Raw genomic sequence first — 20,670 nt, forward strand, 5'->3', positions numbered from 1 at the left:
ATATTCCATGTCCTCTGATCCTTTAATGTAGAAGTTGCTAGATCTTGTGTTATCCTGACTGTGGCTCCATCATACTTGAATTGTTTCTTTCTGGCAGCTTACAGTATTTTCTCCTTGACCTGGGAGCTGTGGAATTTGGCTATAATATTCCTGGAAGTTTTCCTTTTGGGATTTCTTTCAGGATGTGATTAGCAAATTCTCTCAATTTCTATTTTACCTTCTGCTTCTAGAATATCAGGGCAATTTTCCGTGACTGTTTCTTGGAAGATGATGTCTAATCCCTTTTTTTGATCATGGTTTTCAGGGAGTCCAATAATTTTCAAATTATCTCTCCTGGATCTATTTTCTAGGTCAGTTGTTTTTCCAAGGAGATAGCTCCATCCCCTTAATGTTGATTTTAAAAACTTTGTCTTCCAAATTCCCTTCCTCTCTTCCTTCCCCCTTAAGAACTTAAGCAATTCAATATAAGTTATATATGTGTAGTCATGCAAAACATTTCCACATTAGTCAGGTTGTGAAAGAAAACAGACAAAACTTTAGAAAAAGCAACTAACAAAAAATCGTGCTTCAATCTGTATTCAGATACCATCTGTTCTTTCCCTGCAGATAGATTGAATTTTTCATTAGTCCTTCAGAGATGTCTTGGATCATTGTATTGCTGAAAATAATAAGTCCTTCACAACAGATTATCTTACACTATTGCTGTTATTTTTTATACAGGACATTTCACTTTGCATCAGCTCACGTAAGTCACTTTGCATCCTGCTCATTATTTCTTATAGCACAATAGTGTTCCATCATAATCTCATCCCACAATTTATTCAGCCATTCCCCAATTTATGGGCATCTCCCCAATTTCAAATTCAACTTTTTTTGATAAAATTAATTAAAAAAAAAGAAATATCTGTCCGTAATGCCATGTTTGAATCAGACAGTCTTTGCATGACTGCCAGGCTAAGCTTCTTCTGCTGAGGTTAATGTCTCCCATCTTCAACCTGTTTATTTGGGAGACCAACTAATTCACCAATTGGCAATAAGTGATTGCGATGAATTATCTTTAGTGTGCTCTCACTTGTCTCAGGGGCTACCTCATAAATAGGCAAGTTGCCTATATCCTCACAGCTAGATATGGAGTAGCTTTCCATGAGTATGCCAAGTTGTGTGCCCCATGAATGCCAGGATTTCTTAGCAGGACTCTGTCACCTTGTTGAAGATGCTGACAATAAACATGAACATCATATTGCCATTTATTTCTTTCAGTATTCATCCTGGTTGATGATGTATCTAGCTGGTAAGCTTCTCTCAATTGGGAACATACTAGTCATGAGCAGCTGTAGTTTCTCTGTCCTCAGAGACCCCAAAACATAAGTCAGTAGGTAGACATGGCTCATACCCAAACATCAGCAGGTAGGATGTAAAGCTGGTGGCATCATTTCTGGTGAAATTGTATGTATATACTAGAAAAGCCACATGCTGGCTCCACTGAAATTTTCTTTCTGATCTCAGTGTTCCTAACATGTTCATTAGAGTTTGGTTAAAATGTTCAGGTTTTGAGTCCCCTTGAGGATGATAGAGTGTTGTCCTAGATTTCATGAGTTCATTTGTTCTCTTCTCTAATCCACTAATAACTAAGGAAAATAAGTTTGGTTCAAGTAAGTGAGATTCACATAGCTTCTGTTAGCATACAGTCTAGTCCTTTGTTGTTGCATATAGCTTCTTTTCCTTCTTTAGATATTACCACAGCTTTGGTATCTTGTGGTATTCTGGACAGTGCATCCACATTGGTCTTTCCTGTGATGCTTAAAAATATAGGAGACATAGTTTCTGGGTAATTTAATTATTTTGTTAACAAGACTGGTGGGTTATTAATAAAAGGATGGTCATTGAGCATCTCTCTCTGACCAAAGACCATCATGGTGGTGGGGCTCACAGCTTATATACCACTGAAACAGTAGGAGGTTCAGCAAACAGCAATCAAATCTATTTGGTTAACAGCAATATGATCTAATTGGTTAACTTAATTGGAGGTAGGCTATATTAAAATGAAGGGTTATACTAGAATACTCCCAACCTTGGGAGTAGTATCTCCATTTCAGTGGGTGGGCTGAGTGAGTCAATCTCTGGACAGAGAGGCCTTCCTATCTAGATAAACATATGTCTCCAGCCAAGTTTGAGTAGAACACAACGAGCTTCTCCTCTGTAGATTAAATTCCTTGCAAGGTTGGATGGGCCTGACCAAGGTTGAGGAGAGTCAGTTTAATTTCATCAGGAAGGGCAAACTGTATCTATCAGACTTATGGACAGAGGAAGAATTTAGGACCAAAGATTATTTAGAGAGCAATACAAAATATAAAATAAATAATTTTGATTATATAAAATTAAAAAGTTTTTGCAGAAACAAAACTAAATGTAACCAAGATTATAAGGGAGGCAAAAAACTGGTTAAGAAGTGTTTAAACAAGTATCTTTTTATCAAAGGCCTCATTTCTCAAATATATAGAGAACTGAGTCAAATTTATAAAAATAAAAGTCATTCCCCAATTGATAAATTGTTAAAGGATATGAACAGGTAGTTTTCATACAAAGAAATCAAAGCTATTTATAGTCATATAAAAATGCTCTAAATCACTATTGATCAGAGAAACACACATTAAAACAACTCTGAGGTATCACCTCACACCTATCAGAGTGGCAAATATAACAAAAATGGAAAATATTGGATGTTTAAGGGGATGTGGGAAAACTGGGACACTGATCCATTGTTGGTTGAGTTCTGAACTGATCCAACCATTCTGGAGAGCAATTTGGAACTATGCCCAAAGGACTGTAAAACTGCATACCCTTTGATCCAGTAATACCACTGCTAGGTTTATATCCCAAAGACATCCCCAAAAGGAAAAAAAGAAATATTTGTACAAAAATATTTATAGCAGCTCTTTTTGCGGTGGCTAAGAACTGGAAGCCAAAGGAATGCCCATCAATTGGGCTAAACAAGCTGTGGTATATGATTGTGATAAGAAATGACAAACAGGATGATTTCAGAAAGGCCTGGAAAGACTTGTATGAACTGATATATAGTGAAGTGAGCAGAACCAGGAGAACATTGTGTATGGTGACAGCAATATTGTTGGATGAAGAACTGTGAATGACAACTATTCTCAGCAATACAATAATCCAAGACAATCCCAAAAGACTAATGATGAAGCAAGTATACTATGCACCTCCAAAGAAAGAACTGATATTGATTGAACACAGACTGAAGCATGTTATTTTTTCACTTTCTTTCATTTTTTATTTTATTCAAGTTTTCTTATTCAAAATGACTAATATGGCAATGTTTTATGTAATTGTATATGTATAACCTATATCTGATTGCTTATTGCCTCAGGGAAGGAAGAAGAGATAAATTTGGAACTCAAAACTTTAAATAAAAATGTTTATTAAGAAAAAAAGGAGGGGCAGCTAGGTGGCACAGTGGATAGAGCACTGGCCCTGGATTCAGCAGGACCTGAGTTCAAATCCGGCCTCAGACATTTAACACTTACTAGCTGTGTGACTCTGGGCAAGTCACTTAACCCCAATTGCCTCACCAAAAAAAAAAAAAAAAGGAGAGCAAACTGGACTTTGGAGTGGGGGGTTCAGGACTTTGGAAGATGGATGGAACACTGACTCTCACCATGATATCAGTTATTAATAATCATTTCTCACATTCCTGATGTGGTAGGACAACAGTTTCCTGATACAGCTCCCCTTACCCTGACACAGCTTTCTCCCCACATACAAACCCCAACACAATTTCTTTTGACCTCAACTATCTTAGAGGCTTCCCTAGTGAAACTTCAAAGCTTCTCCCCTCTACAAAACCTGACTGGCCCCAATTTCTCTAGTACAGTTTCCTGACCTAGGACCAATAAAACAAAAACAAAAACCAAGCCATATGGGTTCAGGGCCTCTCAGATCAGACTAATTGCTCTACCCTAACCAGATGTGTTTCCAGATGGAGATGGAGGGCTGCATCCAGAGAAACTAAGTGCCAGATGTATCTTTGTTGTTTATTGTTCTTAAACCGTTAGAATTCACTTGTAAATCTATCTGGTCCTGAAGTCTTTTTTTAAAAAATTTAATTTAATTTTGTTTTGTTTTTTTCTAAAGCAGGGAGCTCATTTATGGCTTATTCAATTTCCTTTTCTAAAAAGAGGTTTTTAAAATATCTACTATTTCTTCTTCTGTTAATCTGGGAAGTTTATATTTTTGTAAATATTCATGCAATTTAGATTCCCAGTTTTATTGGCATAAGTTCAACAAAATAATTCCTAATAATTCAGAGACAGACATTTCAAGTGAAGAAGGATTTCTATACTCTACCCTAAAAAACAATTCAGATGGTGGGAGACAACTAAATCCAGGGGCAAAATCTTTTCTAATACTTCAACTTTAGAGACTCCTGGGGGTCAGATAATTCCCTCAAAATACAGGAACATTGACAATCAGCCCCGGACCCTATAGTGTCAGATTTAGGTAGAAAAAACCATCGAATATCGCTGGTATAGGGGCAGAAAAATTGACAGATCAGAGCAGGGTTAGGACTATCTGGCCAGTAACTAGCCCCATGGATGGGTTTGTGTTCATGACATTACACTTGCTTTTCTTTCTTTTTTTTTTCCTACTAAGTAACTAGCGCTGTGCTTGGCAAGTAGTATACCTTAATAAATGCTTTTCATTCAGGGTTATCCCTCATTTACATCTAGGGATAAATGTTTATTCAATCCCTTTTTCAAAATTGTGAGATCGCCTGAGAACAAAAGGATTGAGAACCTGATTGGGGAAAGGGAAGAGTGGTGTGGACAAGAAGAAAAAAGAGAGAGTAAAAGAGAGAGGGACACTAAGACAATTCTCTCCTCTCAGTTTCAGGGACCGTGCATGACTAAGGGGAAAGTGTTTTATATGAATTTAAACTATGGGCCCTATAAACAGCTGTACACCTCAATCTACTCAATACACCTAGCAGAGATGGCTTCTCACAGCAGCCCCACCTCCACGCTCTGATTGGCTCTTTGGGTGGAAGGAAAGAGTATGTATTACGTCAGCTAGCGCTTGGGGATGTAGTTCTGAGAGAGGCTTTTGGAGGAATACTATCTTTTGAGAGAGAAGGAAATCTGGAAATTAGTACAGTCTCCTGATTGGTGGCTGATGTGGAGCTGATGGGGTCGGGGCCAGAATCCGGCTCAGGGTCGGCAGGAAGTCGTGGAAGGGAATGACACCTGAAGTGCTCAGTACGTCCAGCCACATACTGTCAAAGAGCCAAAGGGAGGGGTAGGTGTGAGTTACCTGACTAATCAAACTTGCTCCCCATGTTCTCTCCTCCCTTTACTTTCTCTTCATTCTCCTCCCCCAAAACGTCCCGCCCCAAAGGGTAAGATTTGTTTCCACCTTCAGAGCCACCCAATATGCTGCATCTCCTACGTCCCCGCCCCCTTCCCATTCCCACCCCTGCTTCTCTGGTCCAGTAGCTTCTAAAGCGAATCTCGTGGCTGCTGATGTGGGAAGGACAGGAGCTGGGGAGCCGTTATTCTCTTTCAGGGGGTTGATGTGTGTGGAGGGGGGGGGAAGGGTGTTCTACTTTTTCTCCCAGGTGTGAGGAAAGGGCTTTGGTGTTTGGTACCAAGAAATCCCAATTCTCTTTCTCTCCAGACTCCGCCCCGAGCCGGGTCAGCAGCTAGAGTCGTCCACTCACAGAGATGCAAACCTCCGGGATTCCTAGAGAGGACTCGGAAGTTTATTCCGGGAGGGGAAGGGGCGGGGTTTAGCGGCTCTACCAGCCAAGGGCAAGGAAGGCATTGATTTAGTAATTTCCCGTGAGTTTTGGGAAGTCTGGGGAATGAGCCGGCCCCTCCAGTGTCTCTTGGAAAGGGCCACTTACTTTCTTCTCTGATTCCGCCTTGTTGGAAGTTCCGTTCCCTGAAGAACGAGACTCCCTGGAGGGAGAGGGACCGTGCAAAGGGGAAGGGAGCCTTGGGGCTGTCGAGGAGGTTCCGGCTTCTTCTCTTGCTGACTAGGCCCGTCTCTGGTCCTGAGTTGGTGCCTGCGGATATTTCGGATCCAGTGTCACAGGGGCTGGGTCACTTCCATGGGCTGATGACTTGAGCCTTTAATGGGGCTGTGCAGTTTCTTCTGGGAAAGCTTATCTGGGGTATATCAAGTCTTGTTATCTTAAACGGAACGATTTTTTTTTTCCTTTTTCATTCTTTCCTTGTTGAGCCTTTGGGCTATTTGGGATCTGGTCCACTAATAAAGGATCAGCTTATCTGGATAGTTCTTTGTAAGTTAAGTGAGCTGTGGTTTATGTTGGTTCAAGTTGGTTCAAATTTGTTTTTATGGTTAACCTTCAGTAAATTTTCTTCATGTTAGCATTTACATGAACTTTATTTCTTTATGCTAATAATTATTTTTAATATATCATTAGGTTGCATTCTACCTAAAGTGCCATTCAAGAGTTCTTTTAAGAGCAGAAGTGGGTTTGATCTCCACAGGTCAGACCTTATAGTGAAACATTCCTTTGGGGGTGTGAATCATGCCCAGAGAGTCAAGAGACGCTGCAGCCCTACCCACTACAGTTCATCCTCCACAGGAGCAAGAAGGACTTCTGATAGTGAAAGTGGAGGAAGAAGATTGCACCTGGATGCAGGAGAACAACCCTCCCAGTATGGAGACTTTTAACCAGCGCTTCAGGCAGTTCCAGTACTATGAAGCATCAGGGCCCCGGGAGGCTCTCAGCCAACTAAGAGTGCTTTGTTGTGAGTGGTTGAGGCCAGAGATGCACACAAAGGAACAAATCCTAGAGCTGCTAGTGCTGGAACAGTTCCTGGCCATCTTGCCTGGGCAACTTCAGGCATGGGTGAGAGAACATCATCCAGAAAGTGGGGAGGAGGCTGTGGTTTTGTTGGAGGAATTACAGAGAGACTTTGATGAACAAGGAGAAGAGGTGAGGAGCAAAAAAAAAAAAATCCCAGCTAATCTAGACAGTGAGGAAATAGAAGGGAATTAAGGAGGTGACATGGGAATCACCTAATATTGGTTCAATTAAGGGAAACATTGGAAAAGTGTCCATAGAGTTCTTTGCACTCCGATACCCCATCAGGATTTTTTGTTGTTGTTGTTCTCTTAGGTTCTACCTGAGTCCTTGGCTCAAGCAAGCATTTATTAAATGCCTGCTATATGTCAGGCACTGTGCAAGGCACTAGGTTTTCAAATATTAAAAACAAATGAAACAAATCCCTTGTCTTAAGGAGCATGATAGTGCATAATAAAGATTTCTCAACATTAAAAAAAGAAAAACTATTCATTGTGCCTATCTGGAGCAGTTATGGACTTTTAACGTCTCATTTTCACTGTTCTTATGGGGGGAGATGGGTGGATTTCCTTGTTTTTTCTGTAATGGTTTTTCTTTTTCCCGTGCCTCAGGTCACTTTGGGCTTCTGGCTGTTCTCTGGATTTCTCTCTAGAAACTCCTTTTCCTCACTTTAGACACTTCACAGGTTCATTCTTTGTGAGTACTCTGGGTGCTACTTTAGGCATGGAACAGGACAGAACCTTTTGGTCCTGGTGTTTTGGGGCAAGGTTTCCAATGGCCTATTAACATTTCATCCTTTAAAATTGAAGTAGCAGCACCTCCAACCTAAGACAACCTTGATTTTAGATAATGACTGAGGGAACTGCTAAATTTTCTTCTTGCTCTGCTACCACTTGCTCCCTTTCCACTAAGCTCATTTGGTTCTTTTGTACTATCAGCCAAATTCTATCAGAACATTAATAAACTGCTCCCAAGGTACTACTTTAGACTAATACTTAACCACTCTGAACAGCTTTGTAAAGGGGTCAGCATCATTAGTTTATAGTGTTCATTGGGCAAAATACTGTAGGGAGTGAGAAAAGACCTCAGAATCAGATATTAACTGCCCCTAAAGAGGCTACTCTCTAAAGGGAAGTATACTACAAAAAGAGCTCTATTATATAATCAATTGCAGACAGATAAAGAGATTGCTTAAGGTAACTAGATGGAGTGGGATTATGTTAGGCACTGTTTCATAGACATTTTATAAACAGTGGTTCTTTGTTTCCAGCTGTGGAGATATAAGCACCAAGGTTAACAAGAAAACATGGTCTTTGATAAAGGAAAATAAACTTTTGACTTTTTAAAATTTTTCCTATTAGCTACTCATTGCTATGCACATAAGGGGGTGCTCAACTCACTTTGTATTTTTCTGTACCAATCTTGCTAGTATCTGTGATAAATTTTTCTTTTTCCTTTGATACTTTATCCTTTAGCAATTTCTAGTATTTTCTGTGTGTCCTCACCTTTTAGTGCTTTTCTGTTAATTGGGCTCACTAGTGTTTCTTCCTCAAAGGGCAGAGATGTGGAGGGACTCCATTCTAGGCATGGTGGACAATCTATCAGATGGAGGTGGTAGAGGGCAGGAAGAGATTCAGTAACTGATGTTTAGTCTAGTTTGTCTGGGGCACACTAGAAGTGTGTGAAATAAGAATGCAACAGAAAGTTGGGTCTGCACTAAGGTTTTGAAAGCCATAGTAAGGAGTTTTATTTTTTATCCTTGAGACCGTAGGAAACCAGAAAATTTTTGAGCAGGAGAGTGATGTGATCAGAATTATGTATTAGGAAGATTACTTTAGCAATGTTGTGAGTAATGGTTTAGAAAAGGGTGACAGAGAGACCAATTAGGAGGCTGTTATAATAGTCTGAGTGAAAGGAAATAAGAGTCCTTGTACTGTGGGTAGATAGGAGGGATAGATGCAATAGATAAGTACTGATCTCTGAAACTGGGAACTTAAGGATGTGAGGAGTGGAAAAAAACATAGAGTCAAAGGTGACTCCAGGGTTGGCTGGGAGAGAGAGAGGGAGAGAGGGAAAGAGGGAGGGAGGGAAGGAGGGAGAGAGAGAGAGAGAGATAGATTGAGAGAGAGAGAGAGAGAGAGGGAGAGAGGGAGAGGGAGAGGGAGGAGACCTTTCATTATCAAAGAAAGAGGAGTTGAAAGAAAGGGCAAGGTTTTTCTTTGTTTTGTTTTGTTTTTTAGTATGCTAGTGCCTTCCCTCAGATTATCTCCAATTTATCCTTTGTGTATATCTTGTTTAAACATAGCTATTTGCAGAGTGACTTCCCCATTACATTGTGGGCTTTCTGACTGTTTTTGTCTTTCTTTGTACCCGCAGCCCTTAGTATAAGCCCAGGCACATAAATGCTTGTTGACTTAAATTTGACTTGGAGGTAAGATAATAAGTTTAGTTTTGGACATGCAGAATTTTTCTAAAGTGTCTCATATCGATGGGAGATGCTAGATTTGCAAGTCATTGTGTAGAGGGGATAATTGAAGCATGGGAGTGAATGAGATTGCCAGAGGAGACATATGGAGAAAGAAAAGAGAGCCAAAAACAGGGCCTTGAAGGACATTTAAGGGCCAGAAGAACTGTGAAGGAGCAGTTGGAGGCACAGGAGAATCAAGAAATAAACATGTCAGAAAAGCTAGAGGGAAGAGGGTAGTCTAAAGAATCTGGTTGGAAGTATCATGCAGAAAGATCAAATAAGATGACTAAGAAAAGATGGTTGGATTTATTCATTAGAAGGTCACTAGTAACACCAGAAAGGCAGGTTTCAGTGAAGTAATGCAGACTGAAACCAGACTGGGAAGAACTGGAGTAGAAATTTTAGAGAGGCAAATTCAGGATTGAGATAAAGAAAAACTTTCAGTTAATTAGACCTATTCAGAAGTGAAAGAAGTTGCCTTGGGCAGCTAGGTGGTGCAGTGGATAGAGCACCGGCCCTGGATTCAAAAGGACCTGAGTTCAAATCCAGCCTCAGACACTTGACGCGTACTAGCTATGTGACCCTGGGCAAGTCACTTAACCCTCATTGCCCTGCAAAAAGAAAAAGAAAAAAAAGAAGTTGCCTTGGGAGATGATAGCTTTCCCTTCCCTTGAGGTCTTCAGTTTATTTTGTAGAGGTGATTCCAGTCCAGATACAGCTTGGATTAGAAAAGCCTCTGAAGTCCCATTTAGCACTGACAGTTTGAGACTACAAGCAGGAAAGTTTTCTAATTTGGTAGTGGGGAGGAGGAAAATGATATGATTTGAGGGCTTGATAGCCAAATGACCCAGTGCCTGCCAACATACATGTCCCTGTATAAGGAATGATTGGAAAACTGCAGAGATATGGACTTGGGATCATAGATTGTTAAAACTGGAAGAGACCTTAGAGAAAAACTGATCCAATCCACTAATTTTATTTATTTATTTTTTTACCGAAAACATTTTGTTTTCTTTCTCTTCTCTTTCCTCAATTTTTTTTTAAAAAGGAAAAACAAAACACTTTTAACAAATATGCAAAGTTGAGTAAAAAAAATTTGCACATTGACCATGTCTAGAATTGCATGTGTCATTCTGAATTTTGAGTTTAACACTTTTCTGTCAGGAAGAAGACAGTGTGTTTTCTCATCAATTTTCTGGAGTCATGATTGTTCATTGTATTGATGATCTTTCAAAATAACTTGTTTTTGCATTGTTGTATAAATCTGGGCTTCTTAAACTTCTTCCCACTCGTGACCGCTTTTTGCTGGAGAAATGTTATTTTAAAAAATTTTTTTGGAGAAAATTTTTTTTAATCTTAATAGTATTTTTTCCAGTTACATGTAAAAATAGTTTTCAACATTTGTTTTTAAGATTTTGAGTTCCAAATTTTTCTTCCTCTCTTCCCTCTCCCAAGACAGAAAGCAATCTGATATAGATTATATATTTACAATCACATAAAACTTATTTCCCCATTAATCATGTTGTGAAAAAAGAATTAGAACAAGGGAAAAACTTCAAAAAAAGAAAAAAAGTAGAAATAGTATGGTTCATTCTGCATTCAGATTTCACAGTTCTTTTTTTCTGGATGTAGAGAGCATTTTCCAATCATCAGTCCTTTGGAATTGTATTGCTGAGAAGGGCTAAGTCTTTAACAGTTGGTTGTCACACAGTGTTGCTGTTAATGTGTACAATGTTCTGGTTCTACTCACTTTACTCGGCATCAGTCCATTTAAGTCTTTCCAGGTTTTTCTGAAATCTGCCTGCTCATCATTTCTTATAGTACCATAGTATTCCATTATATTCATATATCACAACTTGTTCAGCCACTCCCCAAATTGATAGGCATCTTGCTAGAGAAATTTTTATGTTGTCCTAGGTATATAGGTATATAAAATAGGTATACATAACCTTTTACTATTGCCATATTTTTAATGAGCCCATGTGGGGTCATGACCCACAGTTTAAGAAACTTTGGTATAAATTATTCTCCTGGTTTTTCTTACTTTACTTTGCATCAGTCTATGTAAGTCTTTACAAGTTTCTTTGAAAGCATTTCTTTTATCATATTGCACAATAGTATTCTATTACATTTATGTATCATGGATAGCCTCTTAATTTACAGTTCTTTTCCACTCTAAAAGGATCTGCTACAAATATTTTTGTATATATGATCCTTTTTCTCTTCCTTTGATTTCTTTGGGGATATTGACATAGTAGTGGTATCACTGAATAAGAAAAGTATGCCCAATTTAGTGACTTTGGGCATCATTTCAAATTGTTTTACAGAATTTCTAGACCTTTAATCTCCACCTATAATGGTATCCCTTCCAACATTTGGCTTTTTTATTTTTGGTCTTTACCAATCTTCTGGGTGTTGCATTTCTCTAATTCTTAGTTATTTGGAGCATTTTCTCATGTGGCTGTTGATAGCTTGGTTTTCTTTCTTTGACAATCATCTATTTATGTTTTATGACCATTTATCAGTTGAGGAATGACTTTTTCACATTTTCTTCTCTTTTTTCATTCTTTTGATTCTATTTGACTGATTCCTGGTGTCTCATAGAGTCATTAGCTTCCAACTGTCCAATTAGAATTTTTAAGGCATTGTTTTCTTCAGTGATATTATGCATCTCCTTTTCCATTTGGCCCAATGAATTTTTTAAGGAATTGTTTTCTTCAGTCAATCTTTGTGCTTCCTTTTCCAAACTGCTGATTCCTTTTTCATAGTTTTCTTGTGTTGCTTTAATTTCTCTCCCCATTTTTTCTTCTGCTTCTCTCAATTGATTTTGAATATCCTTTTTGAGCTAAGGAATGACTTTTTATATTAAACTTTAATCAAATCTTTATGTAGCTTGGAAACGAGACCTTTGTTTTAGAAACTTGATATTGTAAAGAGTTTATTTCCCAGTTACTGTACCTAATTTTAGCTTTATTTTGTTGCACAGAACCCTTTTTAATTTTATGTACTCAAAATTGTCCATTTTATCTTTTGTGATCCTCTCATGTTTGGTTTTGAACTCTTCTTCCATTCATATATCCACACTTCTTTCTTGTTTTTCTAATTTGTTTATCGTGTGATTTTTTTTTTTTGCAGGGCAGTGAGGGTTAAGTGACTTGCCCAGGGTCACACGGCTAGTAAATGTCAAGTGTCTGAGGCTGGATTTGAACTCAGGTCCTCCTGAATCCAGGGCCGGTGCTTTATCCACTGTGCCACCTAGCTGGGGCTATGCTGTAATTTTGTATATCTAAATCATATCCATTTGGAACTAATCATCACATCTGGTGTGAGGTGCTGGTCTAAACCTAATTTCTTCTTGTTGTTCAGTCATTTCAGTCATGTCTGATTTTTCTTGACCCCCTTTGAGGTTTTCTTGGTAAAGACACTTGTGTAATTTAAGATTCTAAATGTGGGTTCTAATCTTTCCCCCCAGTTTTGGGGGGAAACTGACTAAAATCACTGATAAACGAGTTTAGGTTTTTTTTTTTTTTTTTAGTGAGGCAGTTGGGGTTAAGTGACTTGCCCAGGGTCACACAGCTAGTAAGTGTTAAGTGTCCGAGGCCGGATTTGAACTCAGGTACTCCTGATTCCAGGACCGGTGCCCCCGAGTTTAGGTTTTTAAAGAGTTTATTGAAAAAATAGTAAAAGAAAGAATGATGGAGAACAGATTTCCTATAACCTGGCAAACCTAGCCTTCCTAATCTCTCCCTTCTGAAGTTCTCTGCCACCACACAGCCAAAGAGGAAGAAGCCTCCTCCAGTGTCTGCTTCCTGCTTCCTGCTCCCCTCCCAGAAATGAAAGGTTCCTCAAGCTGATTGGCTAGTGTCATTCAAATTCATTAAGTACCCTTAAGTACCAGCCAGATGTGCTTACAATTTAGTATGCCAGTCAGTCGCTCTTCCCCAACTCAGTCAGCCCAGATCAATCTCCAGGTGAACCCCTGAGTTCCATTATCTTGACACACACTAGAGTGGTTTGCCATTTCCTTCTCCAACTTATTTTACATATGAGGAAACTGAGGCAAATGGAGTTAAGTGACTTGCCCAGTGTCAGACAGCTGTCTGGGGTTGGATTTAACTCAGGTCTTACTGACTCCAGGTCTGGCACTCTATTCACTGTGCCACCTAGCTGCCCTCAAACATAATTTTTACAAGACTGCTATTCAGTTTTCCCAGAAGTTTTTGTTGAATAGCGAGTCTTTACCCCAGGAGCCAAGGATATTGGTAACCTATTCATTCTGTAGATGAGGAAGTCGAGGCTTAGCAATATTAAGTAACTTGTTCAAGGTGACAGAATCTACAACACCTTACTGCCTTAGACCCAAAGCTCTTTGAGACCAAGGTGAGAACCAAGAGAAGATGAATTATTAGAATTGGCTTTTGCTATTAATCTCTATCTCCCATCTCTTAGTCTCATGTTTTGCCTTGCTACCTGTGAAAATAGCTATTTTGGTTCCTCCTTTATATTTTACGTGTCTAATATGAAGGCCTGTTCTCTGAAGTGATGCTTATTTGTTGTCCCTAGGTTGTTGGCTATCCAGAAGTACCCCTTCAGGAAATGATGCAACAGAGAATGGTGCAGGAGTCCCTGAATATCCAGCTCCAATCCATGGACATCCAACCTGAGAGTGGTCCCCAGAAACCTCTCTCCTTGGAGGCAAATGGTGAGGGAGCAGCACTGTTCATTGATGGGCACAGGAAAATATAGAATGGAAAGTGGGAGTGTTGGCCATAACAAGGAAAAGGGAACTCTGAGAAAGAAAAGTAAACTATCACTAGAAGGGTGTGAAGTTGAGGACTGAGGTTAGAGTTCAGATCAAAGAAGTTTAATTCAGTTTAACAGTTATTCAGCTTTATACTATAGTCTAAAGTGTATAAACTGGGACTATGAAGATGAAATAAGACATGGCCCCTGCCCTCAAGAATTATTTAGGTCAATAGAAGGGGTAAGACATATACATAAATAAATATATTACTATAAGGCAGAATGAGATGTCCAGACAAAATATCATGAAACATCCAGGAAGAGATCCCTTTTGCTGGGGGGAGAGGGGGATTAGGGAAAGAGCTAGCACCTGAGGTAGGCATTGAAGGCAGAGATTTCAGTACATGGAACGGGGAAGGCAGGAACAGAGATGGAAGAGAGCAGGATGAGTAGTCCATTTGGCCTGGATTGTAGTTCAGTAATCATTATGTGTGCAAAGCACTGTACTAGGTGTTTGGTATATAAGGACAAAAATGAAACAACTGCCCTCAAAGGAATTTTCATTTTACTGAAGTGTACCAGAAGAAGAGTAATGGGAGATTAAAGGAAGTGGGAACCATATGAATAAAAACAGTAGCAACAGTAATAGCAAATTAATAAGTGAACAGATAAATAATAGCTTGCATTTATATCACACCTACTACGTTCCAGGCACTGTGTGAAGCACTTTATAAGTATTATCTCATTTGCTTCTTCTAAAACCCTGGTGCTATTATTATCCCCATTGTACAGTTGAAGAAATTGAGGCAAACAGAGGTCAAGTTACTTTTCCTAGGTTTTGCAGCCAGTAAGTTTCTGAGGTAGAATTTGAACTCAGGTCTTCTTGATGTGATGCCTAGTGCTCTATCCACTGTGCCACCTAGCTGCCCTCTAGAGTGCCAAGAAGCCAGGATAAAGAATACATTCATCTGTAGGTAATGGCGTCATGAAGGTTTTTAAGTAGAAGAATCCTGTAATAATGATACATTAGTGAGATTGCTAATGCAGCAGTGTTAAAGATGGACTAAAGGAAAAAGCGAAATTAGGAAAACCAGTTATAATGGTATCATAATAAGTAAGAGGTGATAAGGGCTTGAATTAGGGTTCAGTGAAAGCAGACAGAAGGGAATAGATGTAGAGGTGGAGACTCTGTAGAAGAATAGATAGCACTTGGCAACTTATTGGAAGAAGGAGAGAGAAGGGATGACTTTAAGGAGTTCTGAGTGAGGAGCTAGCTGACCCATACAGGTGAGGGTCAGATTCCACAGGTGCATCCCTTCTTTGTAGTTGAAAGTATTGCTGATAGTTACACTGTATTTGTAGATATGACCGGAAAATAAAAGCTACACAAAAGCCCCTTTCTAATGTATATATGTTATATTTTGCTACTATTTATAGAGTCTACTACTGTTTGTAAATATCTCTCTTAGACTCTGCCTTCCAAAGCTCAAAAGGAATCCTCCTTTACTTAATTACAGCATGCTTGGCTGATTCTGCTATTTCCCATAAAGTAATTATCATACCAAGTTCTTTGAAGCTGTGCTTTATTGTGTCCTTAAAATGTTTTCTCCGTTCATGTCTTACTTCACCTTCACATGCCAATTTTCTAACTTATATCAAAAATTATGGAAAGTGAACTATTAGTGACCTAATACCAATCATTTGTTTCCTGTAAAACTATTATGAAGTTAGTCTACATATTTTTGTTCTCTTTCTAAATCTAAATCTAAATCAGAAATAATTCCTCTTGTATTTCCTTTTCTTCATACCCAACTCTGTTTGATTCTTAGGTTGTCCTCCTCAAGTCCCTTAGGATTTCCCAACTGCATTCCTTACCCTCTCCCTGGTAGTACAGTAGAAGCTGACCCCTCCTGCCCCCTACTTCCATTTATCCTCTGATTGAAGGGGGCTTCATTATCTAACTGGATACCACTCTTATATTCAGATCTCCACTGTCTTTTAAGAGTTATCTAATAATTTGGTAGTCATACCAGTTTTTCTATTTTTCAGATTTATTCTTCCTTTTTTTACTTTGACATTCAGATCCCTGGATTGAAGATCAATTCTTACTGCTACTTATACAGTCGTCTTTTAAAAAAAAATCATATATTAATTGCTTCCTTTCATTCAAGACTTCTTTTGGCCCCTTGACCTTACTTATTCTTGGTGTTTGGTCCTTTCCTATTTTCAGTCAGTCTTTTCTCCATTCTGCCTTTAGGCCACAAACATGAAGCAATTCATATGTACCAGGCAGGTAATAAGGACCAAAATATTTGTAATAAGATCGAAAGAACTAAACAAGTATTTGGTCAAGGGAAAGTATGAGGTAGATCAGTCTCAGCCAGGGCACATACCAAGGTCAGGGTAACCCAGAGATTTGAGTTGGGTGTTGGTGGAGCTTGGGGGCACGGAGGAAGACAAACAAGGACTCAACAAAGGACTGGATGAACAGCAACATTCATAGCAATTCAGAAGTCGGAGGGATTCTTTATAGCCTAGGCTATTGAGAGAAAACATCATAGAAAACTTGAGCTGGATCTTGATTAAAGCATAGACTTTATATTGTAAGAGATGAGGGCATTCCAAGTAGAAACCTGATCAACCAAGGTGTAAAGATAAAAATAATCAGCATGATATATGTAGGGGACACAAATGGCTTTACAGAAGCAGAGTGTCCACGTTTCGGGGAAATGGTGAATGAGGTGAGCTAAGTAGAGTGTGGGGCCCAATTATTGTGGACACTTAAAGTTAATTAAAGGAATTTGAACTTGATACAACAGGGAGTGGGGTCTCATTGTGGATTCCTGAGCAGGGGAATAACATGGTGACCTTGAGAGTAGGGGAAGGCAGTTCTCACTCACAACTCCTTTTCTCCTCCCTCAGCTCTGCCTGTTTCCCAGATTCCGGCTATTCCTCAGAAGGGAAATCTTAGAGACCAGCAGATGGCAGCTGCATTTCACATGACTGGGGCCCAAGTGAGCTATCGTCCTTTCTCTGCCTTCATTGAAACCCTGTGGCTACTCCCTGATTGTGGCCTTGTATGCTCCCCTCATCTTGGAATTTCTTTAGGACCCTCCCCCCCCCCTCCCCCTGCCCACTTAGGAAACTTATCTCTAAATACTTTTCCCAGAAACTAGGCCCATCTTGGACTGGTCCCTAGTTCCCCATGTATTTTCAACTCTGCTTTCCTCCTCTCCATTTCACATCTACTCACCCTTTCTAGGGAGGCACATAATTATAAAATTGTTAAAGCTGGAAGAAATTAAAAGATTATATTATCTAACAACTTCATTTGACAGATGAAGATATTGAAATCTGTAGAAGCTAAGTGACTTGCCCAAGGTCACACAGTGAGCTAGTGGTCAGAACCAAGAATAGAATCAAGGTTTTCTAACTCCTAGTACAGTGTTCCTTTTATGTAACACCACACCACATATTTCCCCCCACTTCATCCTGCTTTGATATTTTGATGCTCTGCTGTCCCTTATTTAAGAGCAGAGCACAGGGAACAGAAACTGAGTAGGGATCTCATGTTTCAGACATTGGTGAAAATTGAGGATGTGGCCGATGTGGCTGTATCTTTTATCCTGGAAGAATGGGGGCATTTGGACCAGACTCAGAAGGACCTCTCTAGGAATGACAGACAGGAGAATTATGAGACCATTACCTCAGTGGGTAAGAACTATTTTCATTTTATGGATTAAAATGAATTAGTTTTGTAATCTTGTGTAGAACACATCACACTGTATGTGTATATATGTATGTATATACATATATTTAATTATGTGTATATGTACATGTATATCCCCCCACCTACTGTTATGACTTTCTATTTAATAATAAAAAATTTTAAGTCATCAGTAAACACAAACATTTCCATACACAAAGAAGGATTGGATAGAAAATCATGAATATGTTAGAGTGATTTTAGAAACATGTATTAAATTTGATGTAGTAGTACCAACATTACTCTGTTTATCTATGTTACTTTGTAAACCTCCTTTATTGTTCTTTTGTGTATTTTAAAAATGTTTCATTGTTGCTCTTTTTTTTGGGCATCCCTATTGCTATATCCACTCTGCTCCACACAGAAAAAAAAGCCCTTCCTTCTAATAGATAAGTTTAATTAAGAAATATATTTGTGTTGAATGTGTCAGAAAATGTCTGTCCTATTCTGCAATAAGAGGTGGGAAACATGTTTCCTTATCAGTCTTCTGGAGTCTTGATTGTTCACTACATTGATCAGTGTTCTTAAGTTTTTCAAAGTTGTTTTCTTTTTATACTGTTGTGTGGTTATCATATAAATAGTTCTCTTAGTTTTACTCACTTTATTCTGTATCAATTCCTAGACTTCTTCTGAGGTTTCTCTGAAACCATGCTTTTTGTCATTTCTTACAACACATAATATTCTATTACATTTAAATAGCATAATATATTCAGCCATTCTAAACTGATTCCCTAGTTTGCTTCTGATTCTTTGCTATAACAAAATATATTTGTACAAAATAAATGTGTAGGGTTCTTTTTGTCTTTCTTTGATTTCTTTGGTATAGATTCCTAGTAGTGTTTTCACTGGGTCAAAAGATGTGATTTAGTGATTTTTAGTATAATTCTAAATTGCATGCATTAGTGTACCTGCTCTTGACTAGCCCTCCAATAATTGTAATTTTCCTATTTGACCATTTTTGTCAATCTGATGGGTGTGAGGTACAGTGATTTTAATGTGCATTTTTCACTGTTAGTGATTTACATCACCTTTTCTTATGGTTGTTTTAATAACTTGCTTTTCTTTTGAGGACTGTCTGTTCATATGACCATTTAATCTGTTATCTGAAAAAGACTTTGGTTCTTAAGTATTTGTATCCATCCCCTATAAAGCTTGGATATCAGATACTTATCAGAAAAAGTTGCTGCAAATATTTTTCCAAATAACTATTTTCTTTGTAATTCAAAATGTATCACTTTTGTTTGTACAAAAACTTTTCAATCTTATGTAATCAAAATAGTCCATTTTTATCTCCTGTGATCCTCTGTATTCCATCTTTATTCAAGAACATTTCCTCTGTGCGTAGTTGTTAATGGAATCTCCTTCTATTCTTTAATTTTTTATGCCTCATTCCGAACTTATTTTGGTATATTATGTGAGTTGTTGATGTAAGCCTAATTTGTCCAGACTGCTTTCCAGTTTTCCCAGCAGTTTTTGTGCAATAGTTGGTGTCTTTGAATTCATTGAACACTATTCTGTTATGTTTAGTTGCTTTAGCATCTTGTGTACTTAATCTATATTCTTAATTGACCCTTCTACTTTTAGTTTTCATGATTATTTCTTTGTAACGTGATTTGAGATCTGATATTACTAGGCTCTTTCCCTTGTGTAATTTAAAATTCTAAATGTGGGTTCTAATCTGTCCCCCCAGTTTTGGGGGGAACCTGACTAAAATCACTGATAAACGAGTTTAGGATTTTTAAGGGTTTATTGAAAGATAGTAAAAGAAAGAGAAAGATTGAGAACAGATTTCTTATAGCCTGAAATCCTTGCCTTCCTAAACGTCCCTGTGAAGTTCTCTGCCACCACATTGATGTCTTTGAAGCCAAAGAGGCAGGACCCAGGTCCCAGCGTCCTGCTTCCTGGCTTCATCTTCCTCTCCCAGAAATGGGGAGGTTCTTTCAAGCTGATTGGCTACTGTCTATTTAATTTCATTAAGTTACCTTTAAGTACCAGCCAGATATGCTTAATAACTATAAGTCAGCCAGTAATCCATTCAGCAGTCAGTCGCCTTATCCAATTCAATCAGTTTAATTTAATCTCCAGGTGGGCTCTGAGTATCTGCTAAATCTCATCTATCACATTCTATTATCTTGACACACCCTTCCTACTTTCTTCTTCCTCATTTCTCTAGAGATTCTTGACCTTTTGTTCCTCCAGATGAATTTTGTCTAGTTCTATAAAGTAATCCTTTGGTAGTTGGGTACTGCATTAAGTCTGTTAATTTAGGTAGTATTGTCATTTACATGAGTGTGGTTCTAATTATTTGTCTTCTTTTATTTCTGTAAAAGGTGTTTTGTAATTGTATTTATATAGTTTCTATATATGTCTTGATAAATGAACTTGCAGATATTTCAGATATCCTGAAACTTTGGAATTTCTTTTTCTGTCTCTGCTAGGTTTCTTATTATACAGGAAGACTTATGATTTTTGTGGGTTTATCACTACTGCTTTACTAAAGTTTCTACTAATCTTTACATTTTATTATACAATGAGTAGCTAAGTCTTTCATAGTTGTTCATCATTACAATAATGCTATTATTCTATGCAGTGTCCTCCTGGTTCTGCTCACTTCACTTTGCATGAGTTTATATATGTCTTACAAGGTTTTTCTGAAACTATCCTGCTTATCATTTCTTATAACACAATAGTATTCCATCATAATTATATACCACAACTCATTTGACCATTCCCCAATTGATGGACATTCCCTTGATTTCCAATTCTTTGCTACCACAAAAAAAGCTTTTATATATATATGTGTGTGTGTGTGTGTGTGTGTATACACACATACACATACATACA

The 20,670-nt window shown here is 38.3% G+C and overlaps 2 protein-coding genes across 2 annotated transcripts in view; one reads left to right on the forward strand and one right to left on the reverse strand.

Moving 5' to 3' along the window:
* LOC122752702 (zinc finger protein 850-like) overlaps nt 1–20,670 on the reverse strand; it is a 1,092,329-nt gene that overhangs the window by 161,185 nt on the left and 910,474 nt on the right.
* ZKSCAN5 (zinc finger with KRAB and SCAN domains 5) overlaps nt 5,656–20,670 on the forward strand; it is a 32,273-nt gene continuing 17,258 nt past the window's right edge. The window contains 4 exon segments of the mRNA XM_043999586.1: nt 5,656–6,982; nt 13,881–14,019; nt 16,983–17,074; nt 17,639–17,774. Coding sequence (XP_043855521.1) covers nt 6,572–6,982; nt 13,881–14,019; nt 16,983–17,074; nt 17,639–17,774 — 778 coding nt within the window. The 5' untranslated portion in view covers nt 5,656–6,571.

The sequence above is a fragment of the Dromiciops gliroides genome, chromosome 4 (assembly GCF_019393635.1).
Source record: "Dromiciops gliroides isolate mDroGli1 chromosome 4, mDroGli1.pri, whole genome shotgun sequence".
NCBI classification, from domain to species: domain Eukaryota; kingdom Metazoa; phylum Chordata; class Mammalia; order Microbiotheria; family Microbiotheriidae; genus Dromiciops; species Dromiciops gliroides.